The sequence below is a fragment of the Panthera onca genome, chromosome C2 (assembly GCF_046562875.1).
Source record: "Panthera onca isolate mPanOnc1 chromosome C2, mPanOnc1 haplotype 2, whole genome shotgun sequence".
NCBI lineage: Eukaryota > Metazoa > Chordata > Mammalia > Carnivora > Felidae > Panthera > Panthera onca.
Genome location: NC_138347.1, coordinates 98522712 through 98544331, shown reverse-complemented (window position 1 = coordinate 98544331; position 21620 = coordinate 98522712). Strand labels below are relative to the sequence as shown.

The window sequence follows — 21620 nt, the reverse complement described above, 5'->3', positions numbered from 1 at the left end:
ATCCTAAAACTGCCAGGCACTGTGTCAGGATCAGAGGACTCAAAATTGAAGGAGACACTGCTCCTACCCTCCAATTGTACTCCAGACTAACACAACTGATAGCAGTCCAGTCTAACACAACAGGATAGCAGGATAGTCCTGCTATCCTGCTTCGCTCATGCAGACACACTTCCTGAGTGCTGACAAAATGCCAGGCTGTGTTCTATCGCTGAGGATACACCAATGAGAAGGACAGGGTAGGTCCTTGCTTTCTTTCCAACCAAACATAGGATGAGCAGAAAATTAACAAGTAAAATGATTTCACCTAGTAATAGGTGCTATGAGAAGGACAAAAGAAGGCAAAGGTGATTGGGGGTCTCAAGGGACTAGGTAAAGGGGGGTTCAGAAGGCCTCTCTAAGGAGGCAGCATCTGGGCTGAGATGGAAAAATGAGAAAGAATCAGTCATATGAAAAAGGGGGGGAAGTTGGAGAAAGAGGCTGCGGACCATCCCAGGTTAGATGGGAGAGCAAATTCCGAAGCTAACAAGCAAGAGAGAGCGTGGCCTGTGTGAGAACAAAAAGAGAGCCAGCGTAGCTGCATTGTGGGAGAAGACGTGGTTAGGGGAGACAGGCAGGACCAACTCAGTGCCGCTGTGTGATGTCTGGTAAGAAAGAGTTTTGTCCTGCTGTCTATGAAACTATAAGATGCTTTTAAGCAGGAGACTGACAAGATGCAATTTATGATTTAAGTTTACAGAAAATGTGATCAGCTCCCTCTAAACTATAAACAAGCTTATGACTATAAACAATTCACCCACTGACTATAAACAGTAGAATTTGATGGAAATTAATTATGGAAACTTGTTTTCAGGAAAGGCAAAAAGTTAAATTGAGAGACAAATGAGGGATGATGGACAACTGGCTTGGGCTCATCTTGGGCAACTGTGGTAGAAGCGGTTAGATTCAGGATCAGTATTAGAGCTGAAATCAGCAGACTCTAGGGATGAAGAGGCTGCGGTGGGCAGACGGAGGCAAGATGGCTCCTGACCTGGACACTTCCTGATGCCTATATGGTTGTGCGGAGACAAGAAGATGGGGTGGGGGAGGAGGAGGTCTGGGCAGGGGCGGGGGATGATCAGGGGGCTTGCTGCTAAACACCGCTGTATTTCACAGCTCTCAGAGTTTTACGTTCACAAACTTAAAAATCTTACAGAAGAATTCCTTTATACGTTGGCATCAGTTTAGAAAATATGATTTTGGTAATTCATAGCTTAGCCAAGAAATTTTTAGTTTTATGTCAGCCTACTGCTTCTGTTCAGAAAGTCATTTCCCTCTGCCCCTAACTGGTAAATCTTATTCATTTTTTAAGATTCAGCTGAAATATCACCTAGTCCCTAACACTTTGGTGATCTACCCTTTTCAACGGCAAAGCAATTACTTTACCATTTCTATTCCTAAAAGGCTGCACATGTACTACCTCTATCATAACTGATCACATATGCTATTATTAATCGCCTGTTGGTCTCCAAAAGTATGTCACCTGTAGTCCTTTTATAAGATGTGTACTTTATATGCGGTCATTTATGTGTTTACGTTTCTGTATAGCAGTTTTCCCTCAGTATGGTTTTTGGACTGTGTACATCAGCATAACATGGAATTGTTGATGAAATAAGTGCAAATTCCTAGACCTTATCTCAGCTTTAATAAATCAGAATCTTAAGAATGAGGTCGAGGGGCCCCTGGGCGGCCCAGTTGGTTAGGCGTCCAACTTTGGCCCAAGTCATGCTCTCTCTCATGGTTCGTGGGTTCAAGCTCCATATCTGGCTCTGTGCTGACAGAGCCTGGAGCCTGCTTTGGATTCTATGTCTTCCTCTCTCTCTGCCCCTCCTCGTCTTGTGCTCTGTCTCTCAAAAATAAATGTTAAAAGAATTAAAAAAAAAAAAAAGAATGAGGTCAAGAAATCTATATTACAAGAGGTTTCCCAGGTGATCATGTTCAAACTAACATTTGAGAACCTCTGCACTAGACTCTAAGCTCTTGGACTGCAGGGACCAGGGTATATTTTGTATCACCAGTATCTGGCAGTGTCCGGCCTAAAGTAAGTACTCCTACAAATGTTTTTGATAGTAAATTATTGATTTCAACAGAGCACTCCAAATTGATACTTAAAGGCATTTGGCTACTTATTTACAAAGATTTGTCTTGGTAACAAATTCCTCATAGCATGCATGTGAATTTGTTAAAACAGTTCCTTTGACTGCCTCAGAAGGAAGCAACTAGAATTTTTGAAGCTGCTCAAGGCTTTGATGTGAGAATAGGTACCTAATTACAGAGTCAGAAAAAACATTTATCATAAATGGATGGTTTTTCCAAAAAAAAACAAACCCAAAAACAACTTTTAAATCTGACAGATTCTCAACATAAGTGCATATGAAAAGGATCTAAGCTAGCCAAGGAGTTTTAGTCATAGGATTTAGGGCAAGAGAGGCATATCGATTTTGCATTTTTGGACAAATCACGTGTAATTAAATTTCTGGCTCGAAGATGGCCTCAAACGAAGGTAAATAACCCATTTTGTTCCTCCCAAACCTGTGAGCCCCCAAAAATGAGGAAACATGACTCATGCAACTCTTTTCCCTCGGGGCCCGGCTCCATGCCAACATACTCAACACATGTCTACAGAAAGTGTCTTAATTCATCAGTCATCGACAGCAACTGCACATGACATTGAGCCTAAAGCAAACTTATTGCAGCAGGTATTACTGGATGCCAATAATGAGCTAATAAAACTACTGATTTTAATGATGTCAAAATTCTCTGCATACACGCCCTAGGAAAATATTACCATGAGACTCAACACGTCAAAAGCGTTATCCTATAGACAATCTTGCAGTTGTTTTGGTTAGAGAATGGAGTTGAACTGAAATCAAGATTCCAGGGTTAACACATTCAGCACTAGGTTTAGAACACAGGTATCTTAACCACAGCTACAAGAGGCAATCTTAACTTAAACCATTCCTTTCACAAATGGCTGTGTCCGATCATAGTATGAACTAAGTGGGGTGCCTGGGTGGCTCAGACAGTTAAGCATCTGACTCTTGGTTTGGGCTCAGGTCATGATCTCATGACTCACGAGTTCAAGCCCCACACCAGGCTCTGCACAACCTGTGAAAAGCCTGCTTGGAATTATGTCTCCCTCGCTCTCTGTACCATTCCTGCTTATGCTCTGTCTCTCGGTCTCAAAAATAAATACATGTTTAAAAATAACAATAATAATATGAACCAAGTGAATGATATGCAAAATCTAGTATAAATACAGTTTCCTGAGAGTGTAACAAAACCAAGTATGTATTTTACAAGGATTGCTCAAAATACACAACATACCCTGAGCTACACTTAAAAAAATATTATTCACTAATACATTGTTACAAAAATAACTAAAGTTAACTCATGTCTTTGAGAAGAATCAGGACCACTCTTGGTTTTTTGGTTTTGGAGACAAAATGTAAGACAGCCACTTAAAATGAATAAGTTTACATTATGAAACTGCAAAGACGAATTTTCAGGTACCTAGTAAAGTGCTGAGACAAACTAAAAAAAAAACAAGAACAAAAACAGTGAGCCATCAATATGGCGCTGTGGCCTTCAGGCTGTCCTTACCCCTCTTTCGCTGTGTTCTGCTCGTGGACAGGTTCAGGGCAGTCTGCACAACACCCAAGACAACTGCGTGATCAGCCGAGGCACTTATGCTGTGGCCTGGCATCCACTCTCGGTCTCCTGATATGGGAAAATGGTAAACTAATTTCAATATTGAAAAGGAGGAAAATTCATGTTAATGCTTTATTTTATTTATTGTCTTCCTGGATAATATTTAGCTAAGCAAGGACCATTCATAACAGTGAGGCATATATTATAAGAGACAGAATCTCATAATGATACAATAAACAACATTAGATTTGCATAGCTTAACAAAAAGAAGCAAACTCTAAATTGCAAACATATTAGACACACACACACGCGCACACACACACACACACACATACACACGTTTGAATAGAAACAAGTATTTTTTCAAGTATGTAACAAGATAACTTAAAGTATAATAGTTTCTACATGAATAAATACATTTGAATTCTTAGGAAACCTAAGAATATTGTAACTTTCAGAAGGAAACTACAGATATGTCTCCGAAATCTCACAGATCCTGAGATTTGGAGATTTGCTTTTAAGATGGTATTTAGGAATCATCATACAATACTTAACAGTTAATGAAGTGATTCAAAGAATTTCTCTTTCACTATTTAGTAAGGGCTACATTCTAAATTCTAAAAATAATCTTTTTCAACCTCATTATAGTTATGTCCTCTCACATTCTGATAATGGCCTCAAACACAAATATGCAGCAACTCACACAGGGTTAATAATTTCAACTGGAGAAGAAAATGACTTTATTCATTGAACAGAATTACCCAGTATTTCCCAAAATGAGGATGAACTGTTTTAAAAAAAGTGTCATAAAACCGTTAGGTTGGTCCACAGGCCATCTGATTTCGTGTCTGAATTTACCTGCAGTTGTACTCCTAGTACTGGAATAGCTGCATTCTAAGCTATGAGAAGGAAGTAAGTTGAGTCTCTCATTTTTATCAAAAACAAAGAATCTTTCAAGTCCTTGATATTGTTCAGTTATAGGCTTACTTCTGAGGGCTATTTCTCGTAACAACTAGGAAACAAAATATTCAACAAAATTAAGTTTGCTTTATCTCATCAACACAAAGCAGCACATTCATTCATTGAGCACCTACTTCATTCTTGGCACAGATTCCAGCCCCATCAAATTTAGGGTCTAGTAGTGAAGACATAGAAAATAACACAACATTTATATATAGTAAAAGTTGTGAAAAACATCTAAACCACGACATAGTAATTATCTGAAAGTTCCACTGATCCAAGGAAGACAGAAGTTCACAAAACAAAATAAAGGGTTTTTTTTTCTCCTTTCTTATATTTTATTCCCTTAGTGTCTTCATGTATAAGTTACTCTGGAAAACAGAATGCCCCCTATATGCTGTGCTTTTGCATTAGTATCTTTGCCTGTACAGAAACTAATTTCAAAGATGAAAGCAGAATACTGAGGAAACAAATCTGGTCATAGACAAAATCTAAGTTAACAAAATACTTATTGTGAAGCAAATATGCATGTAGGAAACTGCGGTAAGAGCGAGCGAAGTAACTTGAGAAGTTTATACAGCTAGAAATTAGCAGAATTAGGTTCTGGCTGATTTGAAGCCTGGGATCATTCCCCCACCCTATGAATTCATTTTACGACATGCTTTCATTCTAGGAAAGAATATTAATGGGACTAAAACATACATGAGTCTAGTTAAGAAACAGATTAGAGATTCAGAAGTGAGACTCTAGATGGGCTTAAAATATAATCAGAGTGCTCTCAGTATTTAACAGCTCCCTAAAGGATCTAATTAATGCCCAAGCACAGCCTGTTTGAAGGGAGTAAACAACACAAAATGTATTATAACGTTATCCAAATTTATAAGTCGTATAAATGACAAAATATTACAAAACAAAGATAGTGACTGATGAAGCATCTCCTTCAAAGACAAGTCCAAGTTGGCTCTGCTCATGACATCTCCCCTGGCCTTCCCAGACACTGATTACCAGTTTACAACACCCTTCAGCTTTAGTGCAGCTCTTAATTGGATTAGACAACTGCCACTCTGGAACAGTTTTTTTAAAGCACCAGTGACCAGATAAGAACAAAGAAAGGGGGGTTGCTTGCTTGTTTCCCAAACTCAGAGAGTTAACTACTGGTTTCCAAGCCAGAACCAAGAGCTCCCAACTAGACCTTGTTCTTCCTGGCAGCCTATCCCACCCCACTGCTGCTGCCCTACAACTTGGTACTTCATTCCATAGATTCCACCTTTATGAAGGACTCAATATCTGAAAACTGACGTGCAGATTCAACTATCTTGCACCCAAGTGGAAGTCAAGAAATTCTACTGCTAAAAACTGCCCCTATTGCTCACTCTTAAGTTTTCGACTCCAGCAAAAAAAATTTTAAAGTAGTCTCTTTAAGTAGCTTAAGGAATGGTTTCTACTAGAGCAGGAAGAAAAATTAAAACAGTTCGTGTCTAGTCATCAGGGATGAAAATAAAGTTGATTCTACCACTGTGTATAAGGCACCATTCTCTATGACATGATCATTTACCAGTTTGTTTTTTTTTTACCAATGTAGTAGAAGGGATAAAAATATGAGTAGTAGCTTTTTAACATTTCAATTTTAATTATGAAATACTTTAAATATGTAGACATGTAATAGAACATGACTTGATCACACAGTTTAATATCAGTAATTTAAAATTTTGCTTTAGCTATCCATACCAAAAAAATCAGTCTTTAGAGTGAATTGTATTATTGCATTGAAGTGGACATACTCTATTCCAATGCATGTTTTTGACTATTATTATGCCTGAACGTATCCATAAAAAATTACATTTGTCTTCAATGTTTCAAAAAATATTGACTTAACTCTAGGTGTCCTTTTATATTTAAATTTTAATCTCATATTTTTGAGATGTATCCATGTAAATAAAAACAGTTCTATTTCATTCATTTTAACTGCTAGATTGCTTTCCATTATACAAATTACCACAGATTACATATCTGTGAGTTTGGCCCAAATGCCTTTTATTAGGTTACGGAAGACAAGGGTCTCCCCCTGGGGCAAAGATCAGGCAGGCTTGCACCCAGTATACAAGAACTGGGGTCCATATGCTCAGGATTCCTCTCCCACAGCATAGGACACTGCACATGCAGGTGGACATCAGAAAATTAGAGTTCTGTTCCAGAAATTCACTCTATGATTGCTTTTCCTCATTGTGGGAGGTGGAAGAAACGCTCATCTCTGATGAGGCTTTACTTTTGAGAATCTATTATTGGCTAAGTTGTGGGGATGTCTTCTAGAAGGGATTGGATTTCTTTTGGCAGACATATGAGGGCTTCGATAGACACGGATTAAAATTAATGTTAATTTGTTGACTTGGGGCTTCTAAGTAAGAAATGTATACTTAAACTGTAAACCTACACTCAAAGAAAGCCCAAGATTTCCGTTTTTCAGGGAAGATATTTCTGGACCTGGCCCAGATCCTCTGCAGAAATCAGTTGCCCTTCATCTTGTTGCATCTGTGAGTACATCTCCCAGGGTAGTCCTTCAGTGACTGAGGAGACTTCTAGGGATTACAAGTTTTTGCAAAGATCTCAGCTCAGTTTTGCACTTCAGCAGGGAAGAAGGCCCATCACAAAGTGGGCACAAAAATCCAATCCCCCCAGCAGAAGTGGCAGCAGCTCAACATTCCTTCTTCTATGTCGTTGGTCCCCCCACTTCAGTTTAGGCACCGCGGAGATTCATTTCAAATGACTTTGAAGGGTTGTTCAAATGTCTGACTTGCCTAATTTCCAAAAAATGTATTAGGTAATCATGATTACCTAAGATTTTTAATATATAGAACAGAAATTCAAATACAGTTTCCAAACTTGGCAATAATGCAACAATGAGCTACTTTACTTTTCCTCTAAGATGAAATACAAACTAAACCCATATATCTTTATTAGCCATGTTTTTGAAGGAATTACCTTTAAAACCTTATACTTACATTAAGCCACAAAAACTGGTTCTATCTACATATCTGCATTTAATTCATTTAAACCCGGGACTATACAGTAAAAAGCTAGAAAGGATTTCTTGTACTAAATTATTCATAATAATAAATTTCATTTAGAAAAGTAACAGCTCTCTTACTATGGTGCATGAGGTGGGCCTTAGAGTGTTATTTGTCATAGAAAACCCGTTTGTTATCATGGCATTTACCATATTAGAATTTGTCCTGTAAGTAATTAGCATTCTTTCCCATATGAGTCGTTCTTCAACTATCTCACGATAATATAAGGCAGCACATTGTAACTTCAATAGGTAGTAATGTTTAAGAATGTATTGCGTCTTACGACATTTCTTACAGCATTTTTTATATAATAAACATAATAGAGACTTACCAGTGGTGACTCTGTAGTTTTAGAATCTTCAGGGTTTGGCCTCTCATGCAGATTGCTAAATTCCAAGGATTCTTTGATGTCCTGAGATAATTGCTCCTTAATGGAAGGTTTTTCTAAACCTCTGCTTGGCAAAGAATCCTTGCTCTCAAGTGATATGCAGGAATCATCAGACTTTTGATTACTTTCCATATCTATAGTTTTCTCCTTGAAATTTCTTTCAAAAAAGCTGCTTTCCCCTAACTTTTCAGTGGCAGGAGAATAAACATCAGGATCCACAATGGTGTCAAATTTTGTATCTGAAGTTACTGCTGTTGAAAACAATTATTTACGAAGTTAAATACATTGATTAAACTGTCAATAAATGAAAACTTCTATGGTGTAAACTCTTATCAATAAGCACTATTTTGTCAACATCTCTTTACTGACATATCAGTGTTAAAATACTTTTACTCTGCTTATGTTCATGAATGATAATCATAATTTACTGACACATTCAAACCTTGATGAGCTAGACTAATGGAAGGAGGCATGATTTTATTTTGTAATGAAATTTTGAAATTGATGCACATTTTTATTTCAGCCTGTGGCTCAATTCCCACTTTCCTACATCCTCTCTCGGCCAAGTTTTACAATAGCAATTTATGAAAAATAATACAGAGAGAACCTTATTTCCACATTTTGCTTCTCTTCCTTAGAATGGTTAGTGATAAGGTGAGGGCAAAGGGAAATGTGCCAGATGCAAGAGCAGTACCAGTTAGGGGACAAAAAAACCTTTAAGCTGGGACACCTGCCTCTGGAAAGCTACAAAATGAGCAAGATTATATTAGTCACCACCTCATTATGTCTGCTTTAAGTAAACGACTTGGTTTAGAGCATTGGTTTTCAACCTGGGTGCACAATGGAATCATCTGAAGGTACTCTTTAAAATTGTCAACGTATGGACCTGACCCCAACCAATTAAATCAGACACTGGAAGTGGCATTCAAGCACTGTTTCTGTCTCCCCCCATCCCACCCCCACCCTGCCAAATTCTTCAGGTGATCATAATGTGTAGCCAGGACTGTGAAACACTGGTCTAAATTTTATGAAAAATAACAATTATTTAATAATTTTTATATCATACTGCATTCATTTTAAATAAAAATATGTATATCATTAGCCAGATTGAATATAGCTTCATCTGATTGTCCCTATACTCTTTCCAATATAAATATCTTATCTCTATAAATAGATGGTATAAAATAGTAAAGGCTATGACTAAAATACTCTCCAGTGATGTAAATTCTGCCTTGCTGCTCAAAGGACTTACTCGTTGCAATCAAATGTTTGTATAGCTGGGCAATCACACATAGTATTTAGAACTTCCATTTCCAACAACTATCACTTCTTAAATCACACAATTACTACAAGAAAGGCAGTTACTTATACAACACAGAAATACTTTTATAAGAAAAATTTTATAAAGGCTCTTCAATTTAATGAAACTTGCACAATAATGCTGTATTTTCCTTGAAAACTTGAATAGAAATTAGTTGATTTTATGGTACAAAGAGATGCCATTTTCTATATGTAAATGTCTACAACTAACCTCTGTAATATTTTTGCAAGATTGCATAATTCCACTACTGCTGAAGAGGTAACAAAGCAGCCTTTTTATTAATCTTTAAAATCTGATGCAAAAAATAGAGGTGTGATTTAATTTAGTGTATTCAATGGAAGTCCCATTAAGTCATAAAAACTAGACATCTTGGTTCAACATTTGAAAATTAATCTAATCTGTCACATCAACAGGCTAAAGAATAAAAATCACAAGATCATATCAATAGATCCAAACCAGAAATAAAAGGGAACTTCCTCAACTTGATAAAGATTACCTATAAAAAAGCCCTATAGTTAACATCATACTTAATGATGATAAACTAGATGCTTTAACCCTAAGATCAGGAACAAGTCAAGGATATCCCCTCTTACAACTCCTTTCCAAAATCCTTCTAGAAGTTCTAGCTAATGCAATAAAACAAGGAAATAAGTATACGGATTGGGAAGCAAGAAAAAAATCTAATCTCATTCACAGATGACATGATTGTTTATGTACAGAATCTGAACAAATCCACAAAAAAACTTCTGGCACTAATAAGTGATTATTTCAAGGTTGCAGGATACAAGGTCAAGATACAACAGTCAATCACTTTCCTATATACCAACATGAATAAGTGGAATTTGAAATTAACAACACAATACCATTAGCACACAAAAATGAAATACTTAAAAGAATGAACTTAACAAAATATGTAAGATCTATATGAGGGGAAACTAGAAATCTCTGATAAAAGTAATCAAAGAACTAAATAAATGGAGAGATAGTAGTCCATGTTCACAGCTAGAAGACTCAATATTGCAAAAATGTCAGTTCTTCCCAACTTGATCTATAGGTTCAATGCAATCCCAATTAAAATCCCAGCAAATTATTTTGTGGATATTGATAAACTGATCCTAAAGTTTATATGAAGAGGCAAAAGACCCAGAAAAGCCAACACATTGGCTTTTGAAGGAGAAGAAGGAGAAGAATTGAAGGAGAAGGACAATGTCAAAGACCAACACTACACAACTTCAAGAATTACCGTGCAATTATAGTACCCAAGACAATGCGGTACTGGTAAAAGTATAGAAAAACATATCAATGGTACAGAACTGAGAACCCATAGATAGCCCCACATAGATATAGTCAACTGATCTTTGCCAAATAGCAAAGGCAAAACAATGGAGAACAGTGTTTTCAACAAATGGTGCTAGAACTGGACATTTGCATGCCTGCACATTAATCTGGAACAGATCTTTCTCCCTTCGCAAAAATTAGCTCAAAAGAATGGTAGACCTAAATGTGAAATGCAAAACTTTAAAACTCTTAAAACATAAAAATCTAGATGATCTTGGGTATGGTGATGACTTTTTAAGACACACACCAAGGGCAGGATCCATGAAAGAAACAATTGATAAGCTGAATTTCATTAAAATTAAAAATCTGTTCTGTAAAAGACACTGTCAAGAGAATGAGAAGACAAGCCACAGACTCAGGATTTGCAAAACACTTATTTGATAAAGTAGTTATCCAAAACATTAAAAAATCTAAAATCTGAACAATAAGAAAATGGGCCAACGAACTTAATAGACACTTCATCAAAGAAGACAAATAGATGGCAAACAAGCATATGAAAAGATGCTCAACATCATATGCCTTTAGGGAATTGTAAGTTGTTGAAACAACAATGAAATCCACTCCACTATTGCTGGAATGACAAAAATCCAAAACACTGACAATACCAAATGCTGGCAAGGATGTAGAGAACAGGAAGTCTCATTCATTGCTGGTGGGAATGCAAAATGGTATAGCCACTTTGGAAGACAGCTTGGTGATTTCTTACAAAACTAAACATGTTCTTGCCATACGATCTAACAATTGCGGTCCTTGGTATTTACCCAGATGAGTTGAGAATTATGTTCAAACAAAAACTCACACATGGATGTTTATATTTATAGCAGCTTTATTCATAATTGCCAAAACTTAGAATTAACCAAGTTGTTCTTCAGTAAGTTAATGTATAAATAAATTGTGGTATTTCCAGACAATAAAATATTACTTAGCACACACAGACACACACACACACACACACACACACACACACACACACACACACACACAAAAGGATCAAGGCTCCTGGGTGGCTCAATCAGTCAAGCCTCTGACTTCCACCCAGGTCATGATCTCACCGTTCGTGGGTTGGAGCCCTGCATCTGGCTCTGTGCTGACAGGTCAGAGCTTGGAGCCTGCTTTGGATGTCTCCCTCTCTCTCTGCCCCTCCCCCCACTCAGGCTCTCTCTCTCTGTCTCTGTCTCTCTCTGAAAAGTAAACATTTTTTAAAAAGGATCAATCAAGTCACGAAAAGACATGGAATCACCTTTAAGTGTATATTACTAAGTGAAAAAAAACAATCTGAAAAGATCACATGTTGTATCATTCCAGCTATGTGACATTCTGGAAAAGGCTTAATCATAAAGACAGTAAAAATATCAGTGGTTGCCGGAATTAGGTGGGAGGGAGGTAATATAAAAAGGCAGGGCACAGAGTATTTTAAAGGTACTAAAACTATTTCTTTATGATACTATAATGATGAATACAGGTTATTATAAATTTGTCCAAATCCACAGAATGTGCAACACCAAGAGGGAACCCTTGTGAACTATGGACTTTTGGTGATAATGGTGTGTCAATGCATGTTTATTGATTGTAACAAATGTACTACTCTGGTTGGGACATTGATTGTGGGAGAAGCTATGAGTTTGAGAAGGCAGAGCGTGTGTGTCTGTGTGTGTCTGTGTGTGTGTATCAGAACAATCTGTATTTCCTGCTAAATTTTGCTGTGAACCTAAAATTTCTCTAAAAAATAAAGTCTATAAATAAATCAAGCATCTTTAAAGTCACACTTTTTTTTAAATGTTTATTTTTGAGAGAGAGGCAGAGAGACAGAGCAGGGGCGGGGAGGCGCAGAGAGAGAGAGAGACAGAATCCTAAGCAGGCTCCACGCTCTGAGCTGTCAGCACAGAACCCAAGGTGGGGCTCGAACCCACGGACCACGAGATCATGACCTGAACTGAAGTTGGATATTTAACTGACTGAGCCACGCAGGCTCCCCCAAAGTAACACTTAATGGGTATTTATATTCAGCATTTCCCCAAAGGTAACTGGGACACAATGTTCCACGTAGATCAAAAAATATCTTCTGGACTAGGTCTGGAGCCCTGTAAAGTCCTAAATTCCCATGTGGATATAGCTCATAGTTGGTCATAATAATTTATAGGCTTATTGGCTGAAGATGTCAAGTCCAGCAGGATGACCACAAATCACAGTTCTCTACCATCTACTACCCAATCAGAAGGGAATCATCAGTTTTATAACTAGTTATTTTAAATAATGCTCTCAAGTATCTCTCAAGTCCTTCACACAAGATATATTTATTAGTTTTTCTGAAAATACTAAATAGATTAGAAATAATATTTGAAAAGCAGATTAGAAGTAATCTAACCCCTATGTTTTAGCTTAGGAAAATGCGATCTAAGAAAGCAGTGACATGTTCAAGGTCACACAATGATTTAAGGCAGAAATGGAAATGAAATCTGACTTCCAAGCCAGGATAATTTACTGTGACTATCTTTAAATGGTGCTCTCACCATCTGGAAATTGAAACCAGACATTTGCACACAGCATCCTGATCTATAAATTCTAAGGCAACTACTAGTAATAATGTAGATATATAAACAGGATGGTTTGTTTTGGTTTGGTTTTATCACTTATGTAAAACTTTACATCAAAACTGAATATTTGGGGAGAAGATTTAACACAAGGGAGGGCAACAGGATGCCAATTAGATTTTTGTCACTAAAGGCATATCCATGTAATCTTTTAAATGCTGCTTTCTCAGTCCATAATAACTTTTTTCTTCTGGATACACTGGCAGTTTTTTTCTTCTGGATACACTGTTGTCCACTGACTGAAAAGGGTATTTGCTAGAAAACTATATATTTTCAACCAAGGTTTTCTAAGCACCAAATTTTGTGGGGTTTAAATGAACAGCAGAATAGGTAAAGCTTTTACATAGTGAAATACCTACCTGGTTTTATTAAATTACCAACATTCATTGTTAATCATGTTGATCCATAAGAAAAAAAAAAGTTACCTTTTGAGTTATTTTTACAGGAGGAAGAGCTGTTGTTCAGATGAAGATGTAAGAGGTCTGCTTTTCCCTTGGTGAAAACATGACGTTGATGAATGTCATTTTCATATAGAAAAGTATTCTGATAATTATGAAACGTGCAACTTTCATGTTTAGGGACAGCAAAAGAAAAGAGTTGAAAGAAAGGATAAAAAAAGAAAGTAAAAAGTCCCAGCTTATTAAAACAAATACAATACAACCTTTAAGGAATAGGTTTGTTTACATTAATTTAATATTTTTTTTAACCTTATTGTGGACACATTCTAAACCACAAGTAACTAAATAGTATTTGGGTTTAAAGACACAGGTAACTGGACCAAATCAGATTTAACTGAACAATGTCAACAATGTCAATTAAGAGCTTCCTTAAAAAAATATTCTAGGGCACCTGGTGGTTCAGTCAGTTGAGCATCTAATGCTTGATTTCAGCTCAGGTCATGATCGCAGGGTCAGAGGATCGAGCTCCTCATGTCAGGCTCTGCGCTGAGTGTGGAGCCTGCTTAAGATTCTCTCTCTCTTCCCCCCTCTGCCCCTCTCCCCCTGCTTGCGTACACACACACACACACACACACACACACACTCTCTCTCTCTCTCTCTCTCTCTCTCTCTCTCTCTCTTTAAAACAAACATTCTGAAATATGTTTGGTTCCTTATATTCTTTCTTCTAACAATGGAGAGTTACCTTTTCAGGCTCATTGAAATCTGATGAAATCAAGGTTTTAGTACTTACATAAACTTTTCATTTGAACTATCAGAGTCAAATTTTCAGTTTTTAATGATGATTACTATATACTAACATATGTACAATTTAAAATTTTTTTTAACATTTATTCATTTTTGAGACAGAGAGAGACAGAGCATGAGCGGGGGAGGGTCAGAGAGAGAGGGAGACACAGAATCTGAAACAGGCTCCAGGCTCTGAGCAGTCAGCACAGAGCCCGACACGGGGCTCAAACTCACAGACCATGAGATCGTGACCTGAGCCGAAGTCGGACGCTTAACCGACTGAGCCACCCAGGCGCCCCTAACATATGTACAATTTAAACATTTTCTATAAATTGAATAATATATTTAGTAATACCCGATATTTATGTAAGCTTTACACAGCACCACCATAAAAGCTCCTGGATTATGCTCCTGTGCCACTTATGATCCTTTATGATTCTTCTTAGGAAAGAAGAAACTCCATGGACACCTCCAAACCCAAAGTGCAAAACTATTGCCAAACCATCATCAGTAACTTTCTCTGGCTTCTATAACATGGAGGTCAAAGCAGAACTTGTAATAGGATATATAAAGGAATCAAATTAGCATAAATGTCATTCATTTCCTTAGGGATACAGTAATCCATACAAATCTCTTATCTACTGACCAAAAGGTTGTCTCCTGCCAAAAGCACATTTGCTTCTAGATATGTGAGTCTATGTGTTCAAACATGGGGCTTTTCAGGTCCAAGAGCATCACTTAGGCCCACTGCTACTCCAAAATGCTGACAGACTCTAAGTTGATCTGAACATACAAACAAAAAATGGGGTTGGGGCTACTTAGTAGGAACTTCACTCTGCTGTTTGCCCAAATTAAAACTTTGTAGTCAAAATACATGAAACTCTAGCTAAGATTTCAGCAGCAAAGGAGACTTGGAGTACTTTTTAACATTACTAATAGAGCTAGATGTTATTTTTTACTTGGAAATGACAAAATTATAAAAATAGTTACAAAGTGAACTGTTATGCTTCATGCTTCATTTATTTAATTCATCACATAGTAAACTCTACCTAGAAAGTAATCTATAGACTGGGACATCTTTTTATCTCTCAAACTAACCATTAATATATCTGTTTTTATTTAGGGTTCATAGAAAATGGAAATACAAAGAAAGCTCATACGAAATATATCATCCTTGGTAAGCCATTTCAAATAATAACGCTAAATTTAGAAGTATCTATTAAATAATCCAGATATTAGGTCAGAGTATACACATATCATTATAGTCACTTTTCTAATTATTGAATATTGGCAAATGTTAGAAATATTGTGCACAAATTTAAACATGGCTTTAGTAAAATATATTCTAATATCGAAGTCATGTTTTTTTACACCATGAATTTCTCATTTAAAGAGATAGTTGAATCGCTTCTTGGCCTTTTGGCTAAGATCAAGTGTAAAGAGATAGTTGATTTCTTGGGTAGGTTTTTAATAAACATCAAAAGCGATTTAGAAAGATCTTACCTTTGTTGACTGTCTACATCTGCTAACTCAACTTTGTATGGCACTGTGTTTCCTGGTTCTTCAAATTCCTCTTCATAAGTCTTATTAAATGTATGTAGTATAATATTAGTATGTTCAATAAATGTATTATATATTAACCATCTAACTTGTACATAATATTTAGAGAATTTTCTCCCTACAAGCAATGTCACGTTCTTTCTGACTATGTACCATAGAACAATTCCAGGAGAACTAATGCAATAAATATTTGTTGGGGGCATTGGCTGTGTCAGTCATGTCATTACTACTATCACACCTAGAAACAACAGTTAACAGGTGTTTTACTATGTAACTACTGAGTGCAAAGTAGGCTAGTGACTGAGGTGTTTTTAGTTCTCTGGCCAGCATATTACAAGGTTACTCTGTGCATCAACTAATTAATGCCAAGAACACACACACATATGTAAGCATGTGTGCTTATTTGTTCAGTATCTTAACAATTTATCCAGAGGGGAAATAAAAATGTGGCTAGGAGCGTGCGTGCACACACACACACACACACACACACACACAGAGCAGAAGCTATTAACCTGAAGAAGAAAGTAGTATTTAGAGAGGTACTTCCTCCCTTCTAGCCTTTTTCTGTGACAATCACAGGAAGAGGAATATCGAGGACAAGTAGTACATTCAGCTACTAGATGACTGGAAAATCAGAAATGTGCTGAGTTTGTCCCAACTTAAACCTTCATCCTAATGCTCCAGCTCTGACTGGCTCAACTTTCAGGTGATTCTATTTTGTGTCTTCTAGAGGTTTGTATTCAAGTTATTACACTAAATCCCTTAAATCTTAGTACTATTTTTTCTTTAAATAAAAAACAATACTAGATGACATTCAAGAAACTACATATATACAAATTATATTAAATAGACACCATATAAAGAGACTAATTTTTGTTTAAAAGACTGATAACATAAAGGGCTAAATAAAACAAGCACTAAACTACATTTCTATAAGTTAAGAAAATAAAATGTCTTCTCATCTCCCACACTACATGTTTCCAAAAATAGCACAATATCAATTCAGCTCACAAATTTACTGCCTACATTAAAAACAATACCATTTTATTCCTATCAGCATGTTTAAATTCAAACTCTTGTAGATTTTTCCCCAACAATGCTTAATTAAAAAAAATTGTTGAAAATAATATGTAGTTATATGTTTTAAATTTCTTGTTTGCTCAGTAATAGGGTAGTCATTATGCACTTACATCATCCAGTTCAACTATATTTAGAGATGGCTCGGGTCTCTCTATGTTAAATTCTTCTACTGGCAGAAAAAGTGCTGGGTATTGTTTGGTCTCCTCAACTAGGAAATAAGATTAGGAAATAATGTCATTAAAGGATATACTTCACCTGATAATTCCCTATCTTCAAATAACATAGTCAACAATAAGAGAATAATGTTCTCTTGTGCACCCACACTAATACATATATGCTGTCAGTTTCCCGAGCTCAAGTAAAACACACATTTTCTTAACATTCAACGTTTAAGTACAACCACTTAGGGATGCCTGGGTGGCTGAGTCCATTAAGCATCTGACTCCTGATTTCAGCTCAGGTCATGATCTCACAGTCGGAGACTGAGCCCTGCATTGAGCTCCGTGCTCCACCAGGCACGGAGGAATTCTCTGGCTAGGGATTCTCTCTCTCCCTCTTTCTCTGCCCCTCCCCTGCTCACACTTTCTCTCAAAATAAATAAACAAACTTAAAAAAAAACCCAACTATTTAATTTAAGGCAAAGTAAATCTATCAAATGGGAAGGAGAGTGTGCTTGATTTTGAGCTACAGACAAAGGGTGCAGAGTCCAGTTGAGGCTAATATAGTAAAACGAAACAAAACAAAACAAAACAAAAAAGCAGATGCTAACAAATGCTTAGTGTTTGAAATTTGAAATAATAAATTAGAAAATATCTAATCAAGACTGAACTAACCATCACTGTCTTCATCACGTTCATTCTGGGAACACTGTGCCTCACCAGCAGTGTTACATTGAGGTATGAATGCATCTGGCAGCATGTTTCGAAGTTGCTCCTGTGGAGTTCTACAGAACGAGAAGCAATTAAAAGACTAAAATACATTACCTGAAACTTTCCCAGGCAAGATCTTGATTTATTTCACAAATGAATGAGCATGCAAAACTAATGATGAAACCAAAGCTATACTTCTGATTCATGGCAGAAAAGTATGATTGTGTAACAGAGTCTTCATCTATTAAAATAATTTCGTAAATCAAATTAACATCATACAAGAGTTTTCAATTGCATGTCCTACTGCTTTTCATTTAGGATGAAAATCAAAGTTAAGACAAAAGTTAAGTGTTCCTACAAGCCACATGGAGGCCCTGACATACCACACTATTCAAAAAGTTAATTTATGAATGTGTGTTGTGCATCACCGCTTAGGTATTATGTTGATAGGTCCCAAGGCAAACTAAAGACATTTTCCTGAACTTTAACCAAGCCAGCAGGGTGATAAAATATGCTTTCCCAATATCAGTGTAGTGTGCTCCGGCTATGGCATCTATCACCCAGTTAAGGAAGTTTGATATGGCCCATCTCATATAGAAGGCAACAAAACACAGGAATTCTCAGAGGTCAGGATTATGCATTGGTTTCATAGGCTATTCCCCAATTCCTGGTAAGGTGGCACCTTTTAGTCAAGAATATAAATAGCTACAGCCCTTCCAGACCACGCCAGTTCATGGAGTCCCCGTGTAAAAGTCAGGACCTTCTTAATGATATTAACAGGTAGCATCGACACAAAGCTTAAAATGTACTAGGCTCTGTTCTAACTAACCTGGGGTATGAAAGATTAACAGCTATATTAATTAGGCACGCGTATTATCTTAATTTTACGTATGACAAAACTGAGGCATGAAGAAGTAAACCAACTTGTATAATCATTTAGGTAGTAAATACAGAAGAGGATTTGAACCCAAGGAGTCTGCCTCCCCAAGTCAATGCTCTTAACCATTACTCTGTATGGCCTCTCTCACAATTTGCAAAGGCAGTAAAATTTGATAATCTGACAATCTATGGCTATGTGAATTTTCCCAATATATATAATGTATATATCAGCACACTCCAAAATATTTATATATTACTCAGCTTTGTGTCTTGACAAATTTCATGAGCGTACCATCTTACATCTATAATTTAATTAAGTAATGGAAAATATAAAGAGTAAAGGTCAAAACAAACTGGCACATGGCCACCAGGAACCTGTTTCCAGTTTGACACGGATATAGTATACAAAAAGTTCAATCATAGATGCACGTAAGTTTACTATTATTCAGATACTCCTTCTTCGTGAAGTAAAAATTTATTTAATTTCATGAGCAAAGCCCTGAACCAAAGGCTTATAGAATCTAGACAACAGAGTACTGGAACTATTGACTGTTTATTCTAAATTCAGTATTTTGCAGATGAGAAAACATAGACCAAGAGAGTTTAAATGATCTGCCCATGAACAAACAACTAGTTACTCAATGAAATAGGTCTGTATTCTGGATATTGGGACCCTGGCACCAGTGCTTGCTCGAAAGATCATGCCATGTAAATAAAAGGATGAAACGTCTCTTAGAGTAAGACTCCCTCACCAGATTTTCCTGAAAATGTAAACAAGTATTTATTGAACGCAGACTAACTGACAGGTACACACTAATGAGCTTCAGACCTAAAAGACTGGTATGGGCATGACACTTTATAAGAGCTATAGACAGCTTGGACAGCAGTTCCATAGGAATAAGTAGACTAGAACAGTATATGAATGAACCATAGGCCACAACGGGATACAACCATACACCTCGAAAAATGACCAGCACCAAACAAACAAACAAACAAAAAGCCCCAAAGATACCAGGCACTGGCAAAGATGGAGGGCAACTAGAACTCATACATTGCAGGAAGGTGTGGAAGCTGTGCAGTCACTTTGCAGACAGCGTCTGGCGGTATATTTATAAAGATAAATATACACATAGCAATCTAGCCAGTCCGGCCCCAGGTATTTACCCAAGGAATTAAAAACTGATATTCAAACAAAAACCCATTTGCAAATGTTTCTAACAGATTTAGTCGTAATTGTCAAAAGCTAGAAATCAGCAGGATGTTCTTCAACAGATTAATGGATAAACTGTACATCAGGATGATGAAATTCTGGCCCACAATAAAAAGGAATGGATTTTGATTCACCGAAGAGCACGGATGGCTCTTACATGTATTTTGCTAAATAAAGGACACACAAGGCTACATTATTGCATGATCTCACTTACATGATATTCAGAAAAAGGCAAACGTATAAGGACGGAAATGGATCAATGGTTGCCTTGTGTTGGAGAAGAAGTGTTGACTATAAAGGGGAAGCAAGAGGGAATTTGGAGCTGATGGAACTGTGCTGTTTGGTGCTATGATGAATATTTGACTCCAGGCATTTGTAAAAATCCATAGAACTGTACACAAGTTTATGCTATTCAATTTTTTAAAAGTACTCAGGATGTGGACATAACCCAGGGAATGGCAGAGCTACTCTAATGGAGGTAGGAAAGAAATGAGCACCATGGCCTCAGAAACTTTGGAGAAAAAGTTTTTGACTAGATACTGTAGTCTAAAGATAAAAAACACTACATACAAATAATGCACTCTAGTTGGTAAATTTGTTTCTCACAGTAATATTAGTTTGAAATTCTGGAACAACTGTACACACACACACACATACACACACACACACACACACACACGGACTGATAAATGAGTAAATATATCATAGATAATGAGAGTCAGGATTCTCATTGTAGGTGAAAGTAACCACAAATAAGCAAAGAAAGGATGTGATGCTGGTTTGGAGTCAAGTAGGAGTGTACTTCATGTTTACCTCAATGGATACCCAGGTATATAGATACAGAAATAAATTTGGCTATATGAGTATAGTGGTAAGTACACATACATATATTTCCTACATGTTCTCTGAGATGACCTAGGCTCTGTGGTACCTGTGTAGCCATGAGCACCTCTATAATCTAGATCTTGGTTTCTTAATACCATTTTCAAAAAAAAAGGAATCAAGATTACTTGGAAAAGTTATTTCTGGGCTAGGGCACAGAAATGCATGTTGGGTGCCAGAAAATGAAGGTATATTAAAAGCAAACAAATCAACAAACAAAAAAGGATGAGGATGCATTGAAAGAAGAGGGGAGTCAACCTGAAACAGCTCTCAGGGGTCAAGGCAGGAACTATTTGAGTCACAAAATAAATAACAATAGTGTTCAATATTAATTAAAAAATGCATATCCATGAGTCCACACAAATAAACAACTGAATAAACAAATGAAAGGGGAAGTAGGGATATTCTTCCTTGAAGAATTCTAATTAATAAATATAGAAGAAATGAAGGAAATAGAAAATCACTAGTTATTCTGCTGCTGGAAAATTCCACAGGTAAATACTAAAATTAGTAGAGGAGAGTTTAGGTAAAAAGAAGATTTTGTATCATCTCAAGGCATCTCCCCTAAAACATTTATTAATCACTCTGATATGAATGTTTGTG

General features: G+C 36.7%; 1 protein-coding gene across 3 annotated transcripts in view; it reads right to left on the bottom strand.

Moving 5' to 3' along the window:
• ZBBX (zinc finger B-box domain containing) overlaps window positions 1-21620 on the bottom strand; it is a 121240-nt gene that overhangs the window by 21959 nt on the left and 77661 nt on the right. For all 3 annotated transcript variants that reach the window (XR_009612172.3, XR_009612173.2, XM_060639141.3), the window contains 7 exons: window positions 18011-18120; window positions 17288-17385; window positions 16041-16120; window positions 13776-13915; window positions 8044-8351; window positions 4546-4699; window positions 3640-3756 (listed from right to left, as the gene is read on the bottom strand). Coding sequence is in view for 1 of the 3 variants with exons in the window: in XM_060639141.3 (XP_060495124.2) it covers window positions 3640-3756; window positions 4546-4699; window positions 8044-8351; window positions 13776-13915; window positions 16041-16120; window positions 17288-17385; window positions 18011-18120 (1007 nt within the window). In the remaining 2 variants the exon portion in view is untranslated. The remainder of the gene's footprint in view (window positions 1-3639; window positions 3757-4545; window positions 4700-8043; window positions 8352-13775; window positions 13916-16040; window positions 16121-17287; window positions 17386-18010; window positions 18121-21620) is intronic.